Genomic DNA, 20,890 nt, shown 5'->3' on the forward strand with positions numbered 1-20,890 from the left:
AGAAGCTGGATTGGATGTGGTGGAAGTAATGGAGCAGGAAAAGTGGAAAGACAGAAAGGAGTGGAGGAGGCTTGTTAACCACACCCGGGAAACTGGAGTGGGGCATTGATGATGATTATTAAGATGATGATGTACAAGACAAATTTGCATACCTCAGAGGAACTGAAGACTATCATCCGTCAAGAAATAGATCCAATTTCCCTGACAGAATTAAGAATAATAATGTTGCCATTGATGCTTCCACAGCCTGTACTTATAGACATGATACAAGCTAATGCTGTGCTAAGAAAATAAGGTGAAATTCTTTACGTTTCACGAGAAAGACTTCTCCTAGCATGCAGTTTGATTTAGACATTAATAATAATAATAATAATAATAATAATAATAATAATAATAATAATAATAATAATAATAATAATAATTATTATTATTATTATTATTATTATTATTTTCAGAACAAAGTCTCTACGAAATGTAAAGAATTTCACCTTATTTTCTTGACAGGCATAAGCCAAAAGACTACATCATGAATATAAGAATAATAATGTTAGTGTTTTTTATGTCCCAAAATACTTTTGATTGTTTTCGGAGATGACAAGGTGCCGAAATTTTGTCATGCAGTGGTCCCTTTATGTGCTATTGAATTTACAGACACGAGGCTGATGTATTTGAGTACCTTCAAATACCAGTGGGCTAAGCAAAAATCGAACCTGTGAAGTTGGGGTCAGAAGGCCACCGCCTCAACCGTCTGAACCACTCAACCCCGCCGGAATTAACAAGATTTATGAATAATCTCATTAGTCTATCACAGAAAAATTTGGAAAATGAAAGATAAAGTTCCAACATCTTGTTGGGTGATTCCTTTTTCTGTAATATTAATGTAATTAGCTGCCTCTCTGGATCAGTGGTAGTGTGTCGGCCTCCAGATCCAGGTTCAAACCCGGCAGATGTAGTTGGATTTTTGAAGGGCAGAAGAAAGTCCTTTTGACATTCCAGGTTGTACGATGTCAGCATGTAAAAGATCTCTGGTGACACATTTGGTGTTTACCCAACAAAATTCATTAAATCTCAGCCAGACACCCAGAGAGTTTCGGTTTACTCGGTCTGCCATCTAGTAGGTCTAGAGTGAAAGGTGAGCCATACCCTCCCCATCTATCACTACATAAATCAGCGATTCAAGCAATAACTTAGTGAAATATTCACGGGGAACAATATTTGAGGCCCGGATCGTGTCGACTGGGCAAGGCACATACATAACCCTGAGCTGAAAACCCCCCCTTGTAATCAGGCAACAAGGGCAAGACTACATCTAATTGAAATAAAAGAAGAAATGGTTTAAACCAGGGGATTTATTAAATAAATATGAGAGAAAAATTAAAGCAAGAAAAGAAAATCACACAAAATAAATAGGGAAATTCATCGTATTACTGATGGACGTACCTTGTTCTTTCTCACATAGTTGAAACATGGCGTGAAAACTCACTAATACTCTTCAAAAAAAAATGATACGTAATTTAAAATGCTCACTGCTCCTCGACACATCGCTATTACAATACCAGCAGCTTCCTTCCATCATAAACTATTCAACTAGGTCGCCCGTTTTACCAAGATTCAAATATCCAAGGCACTGCATCATGTATTCATTAGGCAACTAACAATGCGAAAAGTTCGCATAACAATAAGCCGTGCCGGGGAACAAAAGGCAGATAAGAATAACGACAGATGAGACTGGGCACAGCCTCCATGGACCAATCAAAGCCGAGACAAGACCCAAAGAATACAATAGGTACGCCCATTCGCAAATATGAAACCAACATGGCGGGTACTCAAGCTGAGCATCAGCCATGAATAATAAATAAATATAACTCTGCGCTGAAAACCAAACAAGGCGCAGAATTTGAAAGACAAATACAACAGGTCAACCGGCATATCAACCTTTCCTCTCCCACACATTCGAACTCACATGCATACCACATTCACGCACACACAATGAGGGTATCGGGAAAATAAAACACGAACGGCCGTTCAGATTTCGTGGTCAAATACAAACCATAAATTATGACTCCACGGTCATTATCAGTGGGTCTCACGTACTCAAATGTTTGCGTGCGGCGTGCAATTACACATAAGGTCAGAATTGGACATTACTTTATTCACATCACTGGCATGTTGCGCCTTGTACAACCTGGATTGGTCTCTCCTGCGGTCGAGACAAGGGGCACATCATGAGGATCACGCAGTATTAAAGCACGCAGCGCACCAAATCATAACCACAGAGACCCTTTTTCAATCATAACAACAAGACCACAAATACATTCATTCAAAGCACATCGTATGACGGAGCGGAAAGATGTATGCCATCGACCGTAACATACGGGAATAAATCGTCACCAAATTTAAATATAAACCAAGTATCACATACCTGTGATTATCAATAGTAAAATCGAATAGCAGTTAGCGTGAAAGGTCCAGGCTTGAACACATTAAATGAATATTTGAGGCATAAAAATGCCACACCGAACATAGCGGCAGCCATTGTTAGTATCTGCCCCACATAGAACAGCAAAAGAACTCCACAGAGTAAAAATTATCGCTCAGCAAAACGAACGACCTCACAGATAAAAACATAGCGTGTGCTGCTCCCTACTGGACGTCATTAGACTGACACATGTAAACATTGAAAGACAAAACTGAAGGAAGCCATTCACATAATTAAATGTCAAATCGTGGAACATGCGATAAGCATGGTTCAAATATCCAGCGGCACCGCCTTTTAAAATGCTCCGAAACTCGTTGATCAGACGAGTGGACGCATTTTAAAAGAGGTCCATAACTTAAAACTACGAGCGCGCGCCCACTTAACCTAGGTACTTATGAACTACTTATATCTACAATTATTTACAGACACATGAAATTTACAAGAACAGTCACCACATTATACATTTTAAATGAGAAAGTCTGCCTCATGGGAGGTCTGTATTAGCTTGTCACGTGCAACGCTGATTCACATCAGTCCATTATTACACTGTTTCATTCGCGCACTTAGGTTGAAATCTAGGCATTCAAAAGTCAAGGCGGTTGGGTATAATATTTCCATGCACTCAGGGATCTGGATGTGAATTCAGTTCAACTCCAGCAATTCGAACCACTTCCCTTTTTTTCTATTTCCTTTCTTTCCTTTCTTTCATTTCCGTTCTCATTCATGAAACACGAATTTTTACCTGAAAGAAAAGGCATGTTAGAAAACTGGGAATTCATTAAGGACAAGGTTAATATACACCACTACAGATACGTAAGATATGGAAATATACGAGGTTTACTGGCTTCTTTGACGGTAAGCCTTTACCATCGAGACGTGAGCCTTGCTCACCTTCTTACTTACTACATCTTCCAGTTCTACTGTCACAGGTCCTAGGAATCTGGTTACCTTTTTAGGCTGAGACCATTTATAACATAATTTGGCCGTGACTTGATTTGCCGTTGAGCTCAATGGAAAAACTTTCACTACGACCAAGTCTCCAACTTCAAGCTTTACTCTCTTTCTGTTCCGATTGTACCTCTCAGCCACACGGTCTCGAGCCCTGGTTAACTGTGTCACTGCTTCCTTCCATTTGGCCTCTACGTCCATCGTCCTGGACGGTTTGGACAGATACCCAATATTCCACTTCAACTGCAGTGGGTCGACAAGATCCCTGCCTAGAAATAGAGCAGCCGGGGCTTGCCGGTGCGACTCATGTACACTGCTGTTGAATGCTAAAACAAAGAAATCAAGATTACAGTCCCAGCTGCGCTGGTCAGCATTGTGAAAGGCCGTCAAACAAGCTTTGAGATTTCGATGGAACCTTTCAACGTGCGAGGGTTTGGGATAGTGAGGGCTTAAAAACACATGCTTGATTCCCCACCCAAAGCATAAGTGTCGGAGCTTACGACAGTTAAAGGTGGACGCATTGTCGGTCACTATCGTCTTAGGGGGTCCGTAAATTCCAAAAATGTGCCGGGATAAGAAATGCACAACGTTGTTCGAATTTATCTTGCGCACGGGAAATAGCCAAACAAATTTTGAAAATGCATCAACGACGGACAAGATCCCAACGTTGCCACTCTTGGACTTGGTGAGGGGGCCAAAATAGTCAATGAATAACCTTTCCCCGGGGCATGTCGCTATGTCAGCAGAATGGGGTCCAACGAGAGAAGACTGCGCGGGTTTAGCCCTCTGGCAAACATCGCAACTTCTTACATACTCCAAAACATCACTTTTCAAGTTAGGCCAGAAGTAGTCGCGAGAGATTCGATTTAAAGTTTTATATTGACCTAAATGAGCGCCCAGATAGGAGTCGTGATAAAACTGAAGTAGCATGGGCCTCAATTTCAAGGGTACGTAAATTCTGTCACTACCATTTTTCCGACTTCGACGGGACAACAATCCTCTCTTAACACTATACGACTCGTCTTCAAGAGAGCCATCCGCGATTCGTTTCAACAACTCACGACACTCGGAGTCGTCCTTCTGGTGTTCGGAGATATCCGTGAAGGACCATGGGAAATTTTGCAAAATACTAATGGTGTTATCTTCTTCGGTTGGGACACGGTCTTCCTCAGGTTCGACCGCACTTTCCTTCACTCCCTCGAACATGCGCGACAAGCAGTCGGCTACAACATTGTCCTTTCCACGGACATGTACGACAGTAAATTTGTACGCAGATAATCGGAGAATCCATCTGGCGGTTCGACCAAGTCTTTTCACATTAGCGCTCATCCACGAGAGAGCTTGATTGTCCGTGTGGATGTAAAAATGGCGGTGCTCAAGATACGAGCGAAACTTTTCGACACCCAAAACTACTGCTAGGCATTCTTTTTCGTAAATGGAATACCTCAGTTCAGCTCCATGTAGTAGTTTACTGAAGTACGCGACGGGGACTAGCTTACCCTGCTCATCGGCTTGATTGAGCACCGCGGACACAGCGAGCTCGCTGGAGTCGCATTGCAAGATGAAATCGCGGGAAAAATCCGGACTATGTAATACAGGGGCTTCACAGAGTGCCTGTTTCAATTGTTCGAAGGCCTGGGTTTGATCATGGCTCCAGACAAAGCGACAACCTTTTCTTTTCAGCAGGTTTAAAGGGGCCGAAATCTGAGAGAAATTTTTGATGAACCGGCTGTAAAATCCTACCATACCAAGAAATCTTCGCACACCGCGAACGTTTTTGGGCGGGGGAAAATCTTTGATGCACTTAACCCGATCAGGGTTTACAGCGATTCCAGAGTCAGATACAACGTGGCCTAGAAAATTTAGCCGTTTGGTACAAAGAGAGACCTTCTTTGGGTTGATCGTGAAGCCGTGCTTGCGCAACCGACTGAGAACTTCGCGAAGATGGGCCAGGTGCTCGTCAAAGCTGTGCGAAAAGATCAGAAGATCGTCCAAAAAATTAAATACACAGGAAAATTTGAGGTCACCGAAAATTGAATCCATCACGCGGCTAAGCGCTTGTCCTCCCACAGAAATGCCCATCGGGACTTTATTGAATTCGAACAATCCAAACGGAGTGGCGAAGGCAGTACAGGGGCGACTTTTAAGGTCCAAGGGGATCTGATAATATGCGGAATTGAAGTCAAATACAGTGAAGTACTTGGCGCCATGAAAATGCTGGAAGGCACTTTCGATGGTGGGTAATGGGAAGCTGTCGAAGACAATGTTCTTGTTGACCTTTCTGTAGTCTATCACGAATCTCAGTTTGCCGTCCTTTTTAGGGATTAGGAAGGCGGGACTACTAAAAGGGGACTTGGAGTGACTGATGACCTTCTTATCTAGCAGGTCGTTGACATATTCCCTCATAGCGGACAACTTCGGGGGCGAACAACTGAACGGAGGGGACCTCACAGGAGTGTCATCTTTGAGTTCGATGCAGTATGAAAAATTCTTAGCACACCCAAGCTTATCGGTCAAGACGTCGGAAAACTCCTCTAACAGGCAGTTCAACATGAGATTTTGGTTTTCGCTGAGCTCACATGAGGCATTGATAAGAGGAGGTTCCGTCAGAGCGTACACAGTGGGACGCTGAAATGGTGTCTCAAAGGGGTAACTGACATCAGATTTAAAGCGAAAGGCAAAGGATCGATTAATGAAATCGAGGGACAAGCCGGTAGACAACATAAAATCGGTGCCTAGTATGATTGGCGCGGACAGGTTGGGCACAACATGAAACGTCCAATCCCACGACAAACCATGTATCTTGATATGGCACTTGGTTCTACCAACGGGACACACCTCACGACCATCGACAGACACGTACTTTCTCGGGTTCTCACTTTCAGGAAGATACTCTAATTTCATAGAAAGCACTAGGGATTTGTCTACAAGAGAAATACACGAGCCCGTATCCAACAAGCCATATAATACACGAGACCCAATATAAACTTTGGCCCATGGGGTAGATGACGGAAGGCCCCAGATCCTTTTATTGAGACCGACCTTAGGCGCCAACGGCGGGCCATCACGCCGGCGCGCCTCTAGTTTCCCTGCTGAGGGTTACAACGAGGACATACGCGCGCTGTGACACCAACAAGACCACACTGAGAACACTTTGCAGGGGGCCTGGACCAACAGTTCTTTGAGACGTGGCCTAATTTACCACAATTCCAACATGACTTGACTCTACCACCCTTTACAGGAGCTGTGTTGGATGGTTGGGTTGCATTGACATAAAGCGGGGGCGGAGTTTGAGGGCTGGGCCTGCGTTCGGGGCTACGGACGAGACGAGACGGAGGAGGGGAGGTACCAAAACTAACAGATTTGATGGGCGTACGACAAGCGACGTCAGGAAAAGAGCACTCGGATGGGATGGGAGGCGGACGGTATTGTTTGTTTTGGCTGACTACCCCCTCGAATTCGCGACCCAGGTTGATGATGTCGTCGACGGTCTGAACTAGAGACCGTTTAATGTGTAGCTTGTAGTCGGGGGCAAGATTTCTATAGAATTGGTCGAAAATCTCGTCTTCGGGCACCTTAACATTCATGCGGTTAAATAACGTCAAAATCCCAGTGGCATAGTCGTCGATGCTTTCACCTACTCCTTGCGTTCTACGGAAGATTTCCTGCTTCAGACAGTAGTCCATATCAGATACCCCGAATCGCTCCTTTATGCGGCCGGCGAATTCACTCCACGTTATGATACTCCCTTTAATAAGCCTATACCATTTTAGAGCTGGCCCTTCTAGCATTCCCGGGATGACGGGCACAAACAAATCGAGAGGTAACGAGCTACACTCAGCTATGTCCTCAACTCGCTCCAAAAATTCAATTACACTGGAGGTTTTCCCTTCACCAGAGAAATTTAACCTCCATTTTCTCACAATTTCAAACACGGGGTTCACTTCAGCATGCCGGTCGGAACTGGGCCTAGGAGATGGGGAAGTTAATCGCTTACGATTTTCGTCAGGAATACGATTACGAAAGGTAATGACATTGTTATCGTCAGGGCATGAATTACAGCGGTTGCTTCCCGCGGACGAAACATGGAGTTCATTCGTCCCTTGCTCCATTTCGCTTTCCGGGTTAGGCATGTCGCTAGTAACCCTATCGTTACGATTATTTATTTCTACAGCCTTCTGATTATCCATATCGCAACCCAAGTTTCAAAGGTTTGAACACGAGACACATACACAATATAACAACAATGGATTTGAATTCAACAATGCACATAAATTATAGATCACACTTAAAATTAGGGCCAGAGACTAACTGAATCATGAGATTAAATTAAAGCGACCAGAACTGACTTCGAATGGGTTTCCAGCTCTACCTCGTCCGATTTCCTTTCAGAGGAGGTATCCCAGTCGAGCACGCTTCTGCTACCATTTACTGAGCCATACCCTCCCCATCTATCACTACATAAATCAGCGATTCAAGCAATAACTTAGTGAAATATTCACGGGGAACAATATTTGAGGCCCGGATCGTGTCGACTGGGCAAGGCACATACATAACCCTGAGCTGAAAACCCCCCCTTGTAATCAGGCAACAAGGGCAAGACTACATCTAATTGAAATAAAAGAAGAAATGGTTTAAACCAGGGGATTTATTAAATAAATATGAGAGAAAAATTAAAGCAAGAAAAGAAAATCACACAAAATAAATAGGGAAATTCATCGTATTACTGATGGACGTACCTTGTTCTTTCTCACATAGTTGAAACATGGCGTGAAAACTCACTAATACTCTTCAAAAAAAAATGATACGTAATTTAAAATGCTCACTGCTCCTCGACACATCGCTATTACAATACCAGCAGCTTCCTTCCATCATAAACTATTCAACTAGGTCGCCCGTTTTACCAAGATTCAAATATCCAAGGCACTGCATCATGTATTCATTAGGCAACTAACAATGCGAAAAGTTCGCATAACAATAAGCCGTGCCGGGGAACAAAAAGGCAGATAAGAATAACGACAGATGAGACTGGGCACAGCCTCCATGGACCAATCAAAGCCGAGACAAGACCCAAAGAATACAATAGGTACGCCCATTCGCAAATATGAAACCAACATGGCGGGTACTCAAGCTGAGCATCAGCCATGAATAATAAATAAATATAACTCTGCGCTGAAAACCAAACAAGGCGCAGAATTTGAAAGACAAATACAACAGGTCAACCGGCATATCAACCTTTCCTCTCCCACACATTCGAACTCACATGCATACCACATTCACGCACACACAATGAGGGTATCGGGAAAATAAAACACGAACGGCCGTTCAGATTTCGTGGTCAAATACAAACCATAAATTATGACTCCACGGTCATTATCAGTGGGTCTCACGTACTCAAATGTTTGCGTGCGGCGTGCAATTACACATAAGGTCAGAATTGGACATTACTTTATTCACATCACTGGCATGTTGCGCCTTGTACAACCTGGATTGGTCTCTCCTGCGGTCGAGACAAGGGGCACATCATGAGGATCACGCAGTATTAAAGCACGCAGCGCACCAAATCATAACCACAGAGACCCTTTTTCAATCATAACAACAAGACCACAAATACATTCATTCAAAGCACATCGTATGACGGAGCGGAAAGATGTATGCCATCGACCGTAACATACGGGAATAAATCGTCACCAAATTTAAATATAAACCAAGTATCACATACCTGTGATTATCAATAGTAAAATCGAATAGCAGTTAGCGTGAAAGGTCCAGGCTTGAACACATTAAATGAATATTTGAGGCATAAAAATGCCACACCGAACATAGCGGCAGCCATTGTTAGTATCTGCCCCACATAGAACAGCAAAAGAACTCCACAGAGTAAAAATTATCGCTCAGCAAAACGAACGACCTCACAGATAAAAACATAGCGTGTGCTGCTCCCTACTGGACGTCATTAGACTGACACATGTAAACATTGAAAGACAAAACTGAAGGAAGCCATTCACATAATTAAATGTCAAATCGTGGAACATGCGATAAGCATGGTTCAAAGGGACCGTCGAAATTGACGAGCAGACAGCCAGGTGGCATCAAATTGAAATGTCTGCACACGGTGGCTGAGGCGAAATGATTATTATATATATAATGACGTGTAATTCTAGTACTGAAGTTGTAGTTTGATAAAGACTGGAGTCGTGCTGCTGTCCAGCAGGGAGTACATGCTGTTCTGGCACATGGTAAACTCATAATCTGCTCACCTAGTATAATTTATGTAAAACTATTGCATTTATGACTATCCTGCCTGTACCCTACCTTTCCTAAAAGAACATTCCGGCACTTTCATATTTATTTGACTTTACTTTCATAATCCACAACAAATATCATAGCAACATCAATTTATATGATCAGAGATGGATGATCAAGGAAACTAATTAAAGAAAGTTTAATGTTTTGTAACTTACCACAAAGCCAAAAACTTAACAGCACCAGAAATGCTGGGTCATCTCGAGCAAACTGTGATTTTGTCTCTGAAATGAATATTAGAACGATCAATACATTTCACAGAGTAACGGTAAGATGAGAGAAAATCAATTACAATTCACCCTAGTTATGCCTTGCTAAGTGAAAAATGAATCACTAGTTAAATTTAGACATTAACATTGTGAAATACAATTTTAAAATATAAGTTAATTCACAAATCTAATATTTTGATAATGACTATTTTCCAAAGAACATATGTCTACCTGTTCATCCTGTTTCCTGAGACGAAGTTGGGGATGAGGTGAGATTAAATGATGTGGCTGGATGATTTTCCCAAGAATAAATAACCTACTTAATATCACTCATTCAAGGTTAAAACCAGACAAGTTCTTTTTTTATTTTACTTTTTCTCATTTTTGCAGTAACCTACTAAGGTGAATGCTGTCTATCCTTTGACATTAACAAGATGAGCCATTTCATATTGAAGTAATAACCCAACTTTACTTCCTAATTATTCAATAGTCACCAGTAAGAACCAGATAAGTTGAGTTATCTTGTTAATAAAAGTGGCTTCAACCAGGTAAGTCAGTTTGTATAATACATTACTGTGGATGTGGATATCGTCACCCTGTCAATGAATTATTGACAGTGAATTTGCACAGCTGCTTCTGTTAAGGAGAACTATTAAATGTGACTTACACGCTTTGGTTTTTACCGGTCTACATAAGAAAATAATGCCTGTCAATATAGGAGAAGTCAGTTTCATTTGCGATACTTCATTGAATTAACCAAAACAATTATTTAAAAAGTTGTTTCACATAATGTTTGGTGTTCACTTCATGGTATTGAATTGTGGTCCACCATTATACTATGCAATGTTTACATTACATTTCTAATCTTGACTGGCTATCATCAACCTTAATGCAGAACTGTACACACACATCCAATAACTAAAACAAATGACATTAGAAAGTGTTAAAAACATCTGGGATGAACTATGTGGACAACGTGTAAAATATTATGAACTTTTCACCATTTTCATGATACAGTATTTTAATAACAAGCACCAATGGAACATTTTAACATGATGCAACGCATCTAAGAATTTTAGATGCCCGATTTTAATTTTGTTTCGTTTTTAACACTTTTTAATGTCATTTGTGCATGTTTGTACATTTGTTTTAGTTATTGGATGTGTATGTACAGTTTTGCATTAGGTTAATGATGGCCAGCCAAGCCCCAAGGTCGAAACTAGTAATGTAAACACTGCATAATATAGTATTGAAAAGGTGGGCCATTATAACATAAGTTTAATTAATATTGTTTTAACATTTGGTGTATCAGTGATTTTGTATTGTTTAAAAACAAAATATTGCTTCCCTTGAAAACTTTAATTTTTTGACATATCTTTTTAATCCCTGAGGTGATTGATATTTATCCATTCATATTTTCAATTTGTAAGCGCGCGCGCGCGCACACACCCACACCCACACACCCACACACACAGAGAGAGTCACCTGAAATGCTTATGTCAACCATAAAGATATAAAAATTTGTCTTCGCTGCCAGTAATGTTCCCCCAACTTGCAGACTTCTAAGAAGAGTGATGGATAATTTCTTTAGTCAATCCCAGAAACAGTGTTCGATGGCACTGACCTGATGAGAATTACCACACTCTATGACTACATCAGGGTGGTATATTCACTGCCAACTATATGACATCTTGTAGTGTATGATATCCCTGCTTCCTGCTTTCCACGGTGCTGAGATAACAATACTAACTTCCTTTTTTTTAAACGCAAATACATTGTTTTGTACACCTAGCATTAAGGTTATGAGCACTGCAAATTCAGGGGTGTAATTATTTTTAAAATACAACAAGTACTTGTTGAGAAAATGTCTTCAAACATACTTCACTCGCCAGTGGTAACATCTGAACGAATCGCTAACCAAGTGAGCACTATGTATGGATCATCAACGGTTGATATACACAAGTCTTTCGTCTTCTTCTAACATCTGTGTATTGACTCCACTATGTTCCAGTCCTCGAAAATTCTTGGTATTTCTCTTTCGCCAGAACACAGGAGGTGGGAAGTCGAAAAAGATATTTTGTTAACGATCATCATAAACCAGATGTATTGCATTACTCTGTTATTAATTAGGCCAATTATGTCAGCTCCATTATCAAGTTGTAGATTGAATAATGCTGATTTAAAAAATGAGACATTTCTTTGTAAGCTTATCCCTTGCGCCTTGCTTGCTGGATCTGGAGTGTTTGGTGGCGCTGTTCTGACAAGAAATAGCACTTGTCTATGGCTACATCTCGGTGGTTCATTTACTGCCAGCTATAGGACATCTTGTAGAATAGGGATATCAAGAGAAAGTTTCTGCTTCCTTTTTATCCTGTTAATGAAGCTGATTCCTTAATTACAAAATACTGTTGCTACTGCAATGCATGCAACTCAATGACTTGCCCAAGGACTCAGGAAAGTTGTGTGGAGTTTCTAATAGCTCACCTCTGACGATATTTAACCTTATCGCGATATGCTGTTAGGGTGTTATTTTGCTGCAGACATAAGGAATCCAGAACTTTGCACTTGGTACACATGTTATTCTCGACTATATCAAGGCAACACTTCAAGTAGTGAACCGTGTTTCTGCTCAACCTGTTATAAATTGATTCATTTTCTTTTTCTTTTTTCCCTTTTTTCGGTAACAACTAACTCACCACTGGAGGGTGGATGAGTACAACTTCTGAGGGCTGATGATAATGTATGATTTAAAACCCTTAATATCATCACAGGCAACAGGTATAGGAAAAGCAGACAAGCATCGGGCTTTTAAATCTTTAATTACCGAGGCTCCATCAATACGTAAAAGATCTCTGGTGACACGTTTGATCCACAGATCACCTGAAAGAGATCCAGTTTAGTCTGCCATCTGCTAGAGTAAAACAGTCATAAATGATGCGCAGGCAGCCTAGATGGCAAATGCCTCCACACAGTAGTTGAGGCCATACAACTTGTCTTAAAAGGACCCTCAATTAAGCAGGAACACGCCTTTAACAGAAAATTACCTCAGTCTCGTAATTCAGGTGTAAATCATAATGCAAATCACTCTGGATTAAGCAGAAACTGTCAAATGAACAAACAGGATTCGTCGTGCTGACCGCATGAAACCTCGTAATCTGTATGCGTTCAGGGCTGTTGGGTCACAGTCTCCTAGTCATATATAGTGTACTATTCAATGTTGTATATGTCAGATGATTATGATTATGATGATGCTTGTTGTAAAAAGGGGCCTAACATCTGAGGTCATTGGCCCCTAATGGCACGAAATGGATGACATGAGATGATAATTAAAATTAAATGACTACAGTTAAAAATAAATGGTGATGAAAAATGATTATGAGATTAAAACATCAGTGGATCTAATTCGCAATGCCTTATTTTCTAATAAAAGTTAAAAAAAAAAAATTAGAGGTGATAATGGAATAAGGCATTGCCTGGAAGTACAGATATATTTTTATATATATAATTCATATCAGAAGTTAAAATAACACATTAAAATATGCAAACATGAACTAAAATAGAGTCAAAGGGATAAACGCGCAGTTAACACAAATACACTAAGACAAAGGACATTATTACACGCGATAAAAAAGGCCACTATCCCTCATAAAAATGACGAGATCTTCTGACTGCTCACCATATCGGAGGATGAGGGAGATGGTACTCGGGAGTGTTAACCTACGGTGCAGATCAACCAGGTCCACGCACTCCGTAAGGATGTGTACCATGGTAAGATGATCACCGCAAGTACACACCGGAGGGGGTTCTCCTTTCAACAGATGGGAGTGCGTTAGGATACTGTGGCCGATCCGAAGACGACATAATACCGCTGCTTCCCTCTGAGAAGCCCAAAGGGAAGTCCGCCATACCTTCGTTGTACTGAGACAATGTTAAATAGTGTGAGCCTCCCTTTATAACCTTTTTGGACTGGCCTTGTGCCCTGGAATATCTGTGTCAATCGGCTGTTCGCCAAAATACGCTTTTTTTAAGCTAATGTATGCTGCGCGCCATTGTCCTGGCTCCGTGTGGTTGCGCGTAACTGCGCATGTGCCCGCCGGCTAACAAGAGACTTGCTTCCTACTCGCTTCTGACGCGAGGGCAGTTCGCTTGAGGCAACCATCATGAGCGCGTGTGTGATTGTGTGCTGCGCTATGCAGTGGTGGTTTACCTTAAAACCGCCGTGATTAGGGCATTAACGGGGATGTTCCCCGGTAGAACTAGTTGGAGACCTCCTACCATTTCCTCTGATCATATTTGTTCAACTATATTTCTCCTGGATACTTGCTAACGAGGTCTTGTTACTGGACGTGTGACTGCATTCTTCTTTAACAATGGCCAGGTTTGAATTTCTCACAATTTCTTCACCACCAAAGGTATGTACCAGTGTTTGAAACATTTTATAGCGTCGTCAAGAAGAGGATTTTGATATTTTCAAAGATTTCAGGAAACATTGGAAAAATAATAATAATAATAATAATAATAATAATAATAATAATAATAATAATAATAATAATAATAATAATAAGGATTTAAATTTCGTCGTTAAATTGGTACCTTTGGCGTGTGCTGTTATGAAAATCTGAAAAACTGTTTCGGCAACTAATCACAGTTTCTTTTTGGCACTTTAAATTGTAACTTTCCTTGTGAACCAAGGTACAGTCTCCAAGATAACGGGCTTAACTTTCTTCGGGTTTCTGTTTGCTTTCCTGTGTTTTGTTTTCCCATTCGTTAGGTATGTTTTCTTCTCCCCTCCCCCTTCTGGGGTTTTTGGTGAATTAAATATTTCTCTTGCCTGTTTACCTCCTCCTTTTTTGGAGGCGTTGCTTTGTTTTTGTGGTTACCTTGGCAACGGTTTTGTGTGGTGATTGTTGTCGGTTGTTGAGGTAGTCTGGCGCATGGAGCCTGTGTGGATCTTGAATTATATATTACTGAGTTGTGTGTATCGTTTACTGTTTTAAATGTTAATTAATTTATTTTTGACCACCCTTTAAAGTTGTGTTTCCTTTTCTTGCCCCGAGTGGTGGTGTATTTCTACGTAAAATTCTATAGGTCTTGGAAACTGTCCTTGGTGGAAACTGCACGTTTTAATTTTGGTAATCATGAGAAGCGGCCGCGTTGAAAAACAATCTAATTGAAAACCTTGTTAACTGAGTATGGTATTTTTAATTAATTAACTATCCGTGATCGATCACACTTTTTTCAAGGTAGTATTTATGTAATGAGGTCAATTGGTTTTCCGTTGTTTTCTGATCACATTTTATTAGGTACGGAGGTCATCCTTTTCTTTTCTTTGTTGTTTTCATAATATTATAATTTATTATCTGTTAAAGAATATTTATTTACCCTAATTGTTAATCACTAATGAATTAATTTTTCTTTTAAATTATACCTGGTAATGTCTGATTCATTTTATTAATTGTTATTTACTTTTCCCCTTTTTCAACTTTACGTTGAATTTATTTATTGATTTTGGTTTTACTTCTTAAAATAAACACAGGTTTTATCAACTTAAAGATTTAATTTGTTACCTCCAATTTACCTTTACAATTAAAGTTCTTTAATTTTATTCAAGTGTTGGTTTTCATTCGCCACGTTCGGTGGAGCACTGCCACTGATTTTCTTGTGTATTTGCTTCCACGGCCTTAAGTCGTCTTCTTTCGCTGCTTCCGGTAAGTGTGGTAACTTCATCCTTTGTTTTTTTCTATGGTTTCTTGTATTTTATTGTGCTTGGCCCCTTGTTGTCGTTTTTCTTGTGCCCTTGGTTCTCCCTCGTGTTCGCTATAACTCCTATTTTGGGGCGGACACGCTAGCAACCTTCTCACCAGGGTCTCTATCTCTCTCTCTCTCTCTCTCTGTCCTGTTTCCTCTCTCTTCTTCTCTCACCCTGGTGGGTAAGGTTATTGACCTCATCATCCCTAGGTCGTACCGGGGACCTAGAGGGTGGTGATGGTTAGAGTGGTATCAGAGCGGTGGTTGTTTTGTTGTTCCACTGTTGTTCTGAACCCGATTTGAGTGGTAGCAGACCTGTTGTTGTTGTTGTTGTTGTTGTTGTTGTTGTTGTTGCTCTGCTGCCTAATCTCTGTTGTTTCTGCCTTGTGCAGCCTAACTTTCCTCCCCTCCTACCCTTGCTTGGTGCAGTGCTGTAGCGAATGTTGGTGGATGGAAATCAAAAACTAAGAAACTAAAAGTGTTATTGTCAATAACTATTGTAAAAGGAAATGCAAGGATCTCGTGTAATTCCCTATGTTATTTGTTTCATGTACCTGTGATTTGGAGTTCCCTGTTGCTTTCAACTGTGTTTATGCTGAGCTGTATGGACTTACCTACTTGCTGATTATGATTTTGAAACCCTATGGGTACCTGTGCTGTGTATTCTGCTTCTGCCTTGCTGTTTCGAGGTGACCTGTAAATTTTTCTTCCTTTTCCTGGCAGATTTGGTGAGTGACTGCATGTAATTAATTATTCTGGGTTGGTGGAAGTTGTAATAATTGAACAACTTGTAATGGAGTATGACTTGGTTGACTCAGGGCTACTGGTGTACTACTGCTTAGTACATGTCCTGTATTATGAGTACCTGCTGTCAACCTTGTATTTTTGCTGCCTACCTGCATACTGTGGTTGCGATTTCGGTGTGAATTAATCTGGTTTTATCGTGGAGAGCTTTTCTGATCATTATGTTATGTGAAGGTTGCTCGGTTGCTTTTGGAGAGTGACATAGTGTGTCCTGGGATCATTTTATTGTGTTATCTGTTCTGGCCTTGCTTTGGGCTCCATGACTTAATGATGTTATTATCATTTCTAGCATATTTGCTGTATGGTACCTTGGTGGTGTACGTGCTAACCGTTTATTTATCTTCTAAATTTAATACTTTCTACTGCGTTAACTCTGGTGTGTGATTCTGATCTATAATTTGACCTAGCCACTAAGCATGTCCAATTATGCCTACTTATATGTGTAAACGGTTATGTGCTGGAGTGTACGGTGATGTGTTATGCCCTTTCATGGTTTTGAACTGTGACCTGGTATTTTGGCGTTGATGGTTGTATGTCTTTCCATTTAATTGGTGCTGTGTGGGCAAAGTTATTTGGCCCTACTAACTTATGGCTAACCTCTGTTGTTTTCATGCCAGTAACCGTTCTTGGCTGTTAGTATCTGATAATCTGCTGAGCAACATCATGGTATCTTGAAAATTAATCTAGCCTGTAATGTTTCTGTTCTCTTTGGTTGGTGTTTACTTTGGAAATTGCTTATCCTCTCTTGTCTTTTATTATTTCTTTAAATTTGGTTTAGGTTACGGTTATCTGAAGTGTAGTTGGCTTTTAGTGTGCCGTTAAATATGCACCCTTGTGAGATCATGTCTGGGTTATTTGACCTGTTACTAGAGACGTGTTCCCATCCTTGTGTGGAATTTGGTATATTGAATCTGCCTATATGATGTGCCTCAATCATTACCGAGCTTTGGTGTGTTTGTGCTTTGGCTGAGTGTTGTGTGCATGAGTGTCCTTTCATTTCATCATCCCATCCGTGAATATTTATGTATGCTTGGTCTTGGTTTGTGATTGGAGTTATTCTTTTGTCAACTGGTTGTGAGGCAGTCATCAGTTATGGTTGGGCCATGTTGGCCGGTATTAGGTTGGGATAACTGGATGGCCTTGTGCCTGAGCTGTTATAGTTTTAACTGGTTTTTTCCTTCCCGATTATTGGTCGAGCGTGTTTCACTATTTCTGGTGTGTCGTGAACCATCTTCCTCGTGTAACCTATCAACTAGTTGAAGTACATTTATCTGGTGTCATGGCCACTTCTAGTTTCCTACTCGTAACTTGTCTTGCTGTGTTTTAATTAATCTAACTGACCTTTTCTGTACTACTGCTTTGGTTTTCATCCCGGTGTAAACGTTACTTGGTAATTTGGTGTTTCTTATGCCTGTTAATTCTCTCCATTTTGGTATCGTGCACTGCCATGGTAATTATATGCCTAGAATATGTGTTGTCAAAAATTTTGTTAACCTATTGGTACTTATCTAATTCCTTTGAGTTGTGGGTTCAAGTATTCCCTACCATATCTACTTGTTGGGTCTTGTGTTGTGTTGTTGATGATCCTCTGCCTGAGGGGTGGTATATGCCCTTTTGAACCTTCATTGGGATGGCTTTGGACATATGTAAGGTGGTTGTGTTGTGACGGTACCGTGGATTGTTTTTGGGATTTATTTTGGGGTGGCATGAGAACTTCACGGCATGTTGTTGAGGATGGTTTGTGTTCCTTTAATCCCTTTGTGGGGCTGACACATGTCCGGTGTGGTTTGTCATGGTTTGGGTTATTCTTGTTGTGTTGTATTATTTGGTGATGTTGGCACCTTGGTATGGGCAGTGTTCGTGTCTGTCTTTGATTTACCTCCGTGTTCTGTGGATATGGCCATTTCTTCTACATGAATCTACTACTCTCAGAATTAGCTTGTTGGTTTTCAGTAATGTGTCTGTTTAGTATGCTCGGGTTCTTCTTTCCCTGTCTCCATGCATTTCCTATTGATCTGATGTTGTCGTGTCTGTAACTTCTTCTACTGTAAAGCTCATTGTAATTTTACCTGCCACTCTATGGTGTTTTATTTTTCTCAGTGGATCTCTTGTGTCTGTTGACATTGGTGTTTGTCATCTTACCGTGCTCTGGGTTTGCTACTCTGGTATGGGACGGAGTAGTGCTCCCTTGGTCGGTACTGGAATCTTCCTGCGAGTAGATTATGGGGTCTTCTTGTGGAGTACTGCCTTCTTCATGCTACTCTGAGCATTTTCCATGGACTCTCCTCGTATTCCGCCACTTATGTTTTATTTGCTTGCTCTCCTGGTGGATAGGAGAAAGTACCTGTGGCCGTATTGGGACAGTGTGATGGGAAAGTCACGTATTCATAGACCGGGTAATGCCGAGACCCTATTGGGTATCCGGTGGTGTACGTTGTGTGCGTCATTGCTCGATATTTTCAATTTTGGTCTTTCGATCTGAGGTTTTACTTTGCCTTTTAATTTGATTGGCTGGCCATTGTGAAATTAATTGCATTTAAGGTTCTGTGTGGTAGGTTGGTTACTGATTCCAGTCTGTGTCCCTCCTGTGATTCTTCTATCCTTATTTCTGTTCCGTTAAGTCCATGTCGCTTATTTGTGACTGATGATGCGTGCGGTTGCTTGGTGTTGCTTGGCTGATCTGTTGTCGATGACAGACTATTCGCGAACCCTCCATCTGGATATTTTAAGAAGTCTCCAACCGGTCCAGTCAATCCTTCCCTTGCTCTAAACACGTTTACCCTTTTAAGCCTTGGATTTTCCATATTTTATATCCTAACCCTGACTCCTTGAAGCTAGATTTATCAATTGCGTTTTGGTTGCTTGTCCTCACTCTTATTCAACTAGGTGGTGTATTTTGATGTGGGAAGTTGAACTGTGTTTGTGAAAATTTTGTTAATGCCCTGGTCAGTGGATTTTGGAATCTGTTAGTGATTGATTCTTCACTATGTCGTAGCCCTGTATCTACTAAATTCTAAACTTTGGACTTAACCTACTTTCATTGGTGTATGCCTGTGTATTGACCTTCGTCTAGATGAAAAACCTTCTTATCCTATGTCATATTTATTTACGTTTAGCTAGTGGTGGTAAGACGTTGTACTGTTATGCTGGTACTTGTAAGCTAGGCGTTGCTTCACTCTGTGCATCTAATTTGGGCTCCTGTGGAAAATTGCTTTTTGACCCTGCGGTTATGGCACCTTATGTTGTGGTTGATGCTCTTGATTATGGGTTGTTGTTTTGCGGTAATTTCTATCCTGCGTATTTGGTTGCTAACCGAACCGAGTGTTGAAGTTTGAGATCTTGTTTGGCTATGGTGATAGGTGTGGTTGCTCATTCCATTCCGGTATCATGGATTCTCCGTGTACTACCTGTGCTTACCCTGTTGACTACCTACTACTGTGTTTTGAGTGGTGTACCGTGGTCCTGACTCAATCAAGTGTAACAAACTGTATTGATCTAGATTTTGCGGTTCACTTATTTTGTAGATTACATTCACCAATTGCGCCTCCTTTGGTCCTCCCCTGATCCCGTTGTGCGTTCCATTTCCCTGTTGTCACTTTTTGCAACTCGAGATCATGCATTCCCTTAATATCAGAGGAGACTTGTAAAGGTACTTGTGCATTAGAATTAATTTACCACCGTGCTTTGGAAAGTAACCTGGATGCGTGGACTAATAATCATGTGGTTTTCGTCTGATTTTGGTCAGTATATCTGTGATTTGTGTAAGAGTTGCCAAACCTCAAAGGTGAACTGGGTCGTGTGTCAAAAACTATATCATTGTGTGATGCATTGAACCAAAGTGTATCGTGTGGACCTGAATATTTGGTGAACTCTGGTCATTGTGCTCTCTATTTGATGAAAAACATTACTCTGGTGATTCTCTGAGTGCTCCGGTTAACGTTTCTGGACACTGATGTTGATCGCACCCCGCCAATTATTTCTAAAAACAACGTGATATGGAACTGTGGTTTAAACTATTAACCTGGTCATGTGAACTCCTAACTAAAACTAGTTTATCTTGGTGGTCGTTTTCTGTTGGACTACTTCGCCCAAATTTAGTATATGTGTGACCACCACATCATTGATGGCATATGCATGAGATTTTGTCGTCGTTTCGGGGCGGGAGGGCTGAGACAATGTTAAATAGTGTGAGCCTCCCTTTATAACTTTTTTGGACTGGCCTTGTGCCCTGGAATATCTGTGTCAATCGGCTGTTCGCCAAAATACCCTTTTTTTAAGCTAATGTATGCTGCGCGCCATTGTCCTGGCTCCGTGTGGTTGCGCGTAACTGCGCATGTGCCCGCCGGCTAACAAGAGACTTGCTTCCTACTCGCTTCTGACGCGAGGGCAGTTCGCT

At 41.0% G+C, this 20,890-nt stretch overlaps 1 protein-coding gene across 2 annotated transcripts in view; it reads right to left on the reverse strand.

The window, feature by feature from the left end:
- Unc50 (Unc50 RNA binding protein) overlaps positions 1-20,890 on the reverse strand; it is a 75,598-nt gene that overhangs the window by 36,214 nt on the left and 18,494 nt on the right. For both annotated transcript variants that reach the window (XM_068226768.1, XM_067143709.2), the window contains one exon: positions 9,892-9,957. In XM_068226768.1, the coding sequence (XP_068082869.1) occupies positions 9,892-9,957 (66 nt within the window). The remainder of the gene's footprint in view (positions 1-9,891; positions 9,958-20,890) is intronic.

Source organism: Anabrus simplex, chromosome 3, assembly GCF_040414725.1.
Source record: "Anabrus simplex isolate iqAnaSimp1 chromosome 3, ASM4041472v1, whole genome shotgun sequence".
NCBI lineage: Eukaryota > Metazoa > Arthropoda > Insecta > Orthoptera > Tettigoniidae > Anabrus > Anabrus simplex.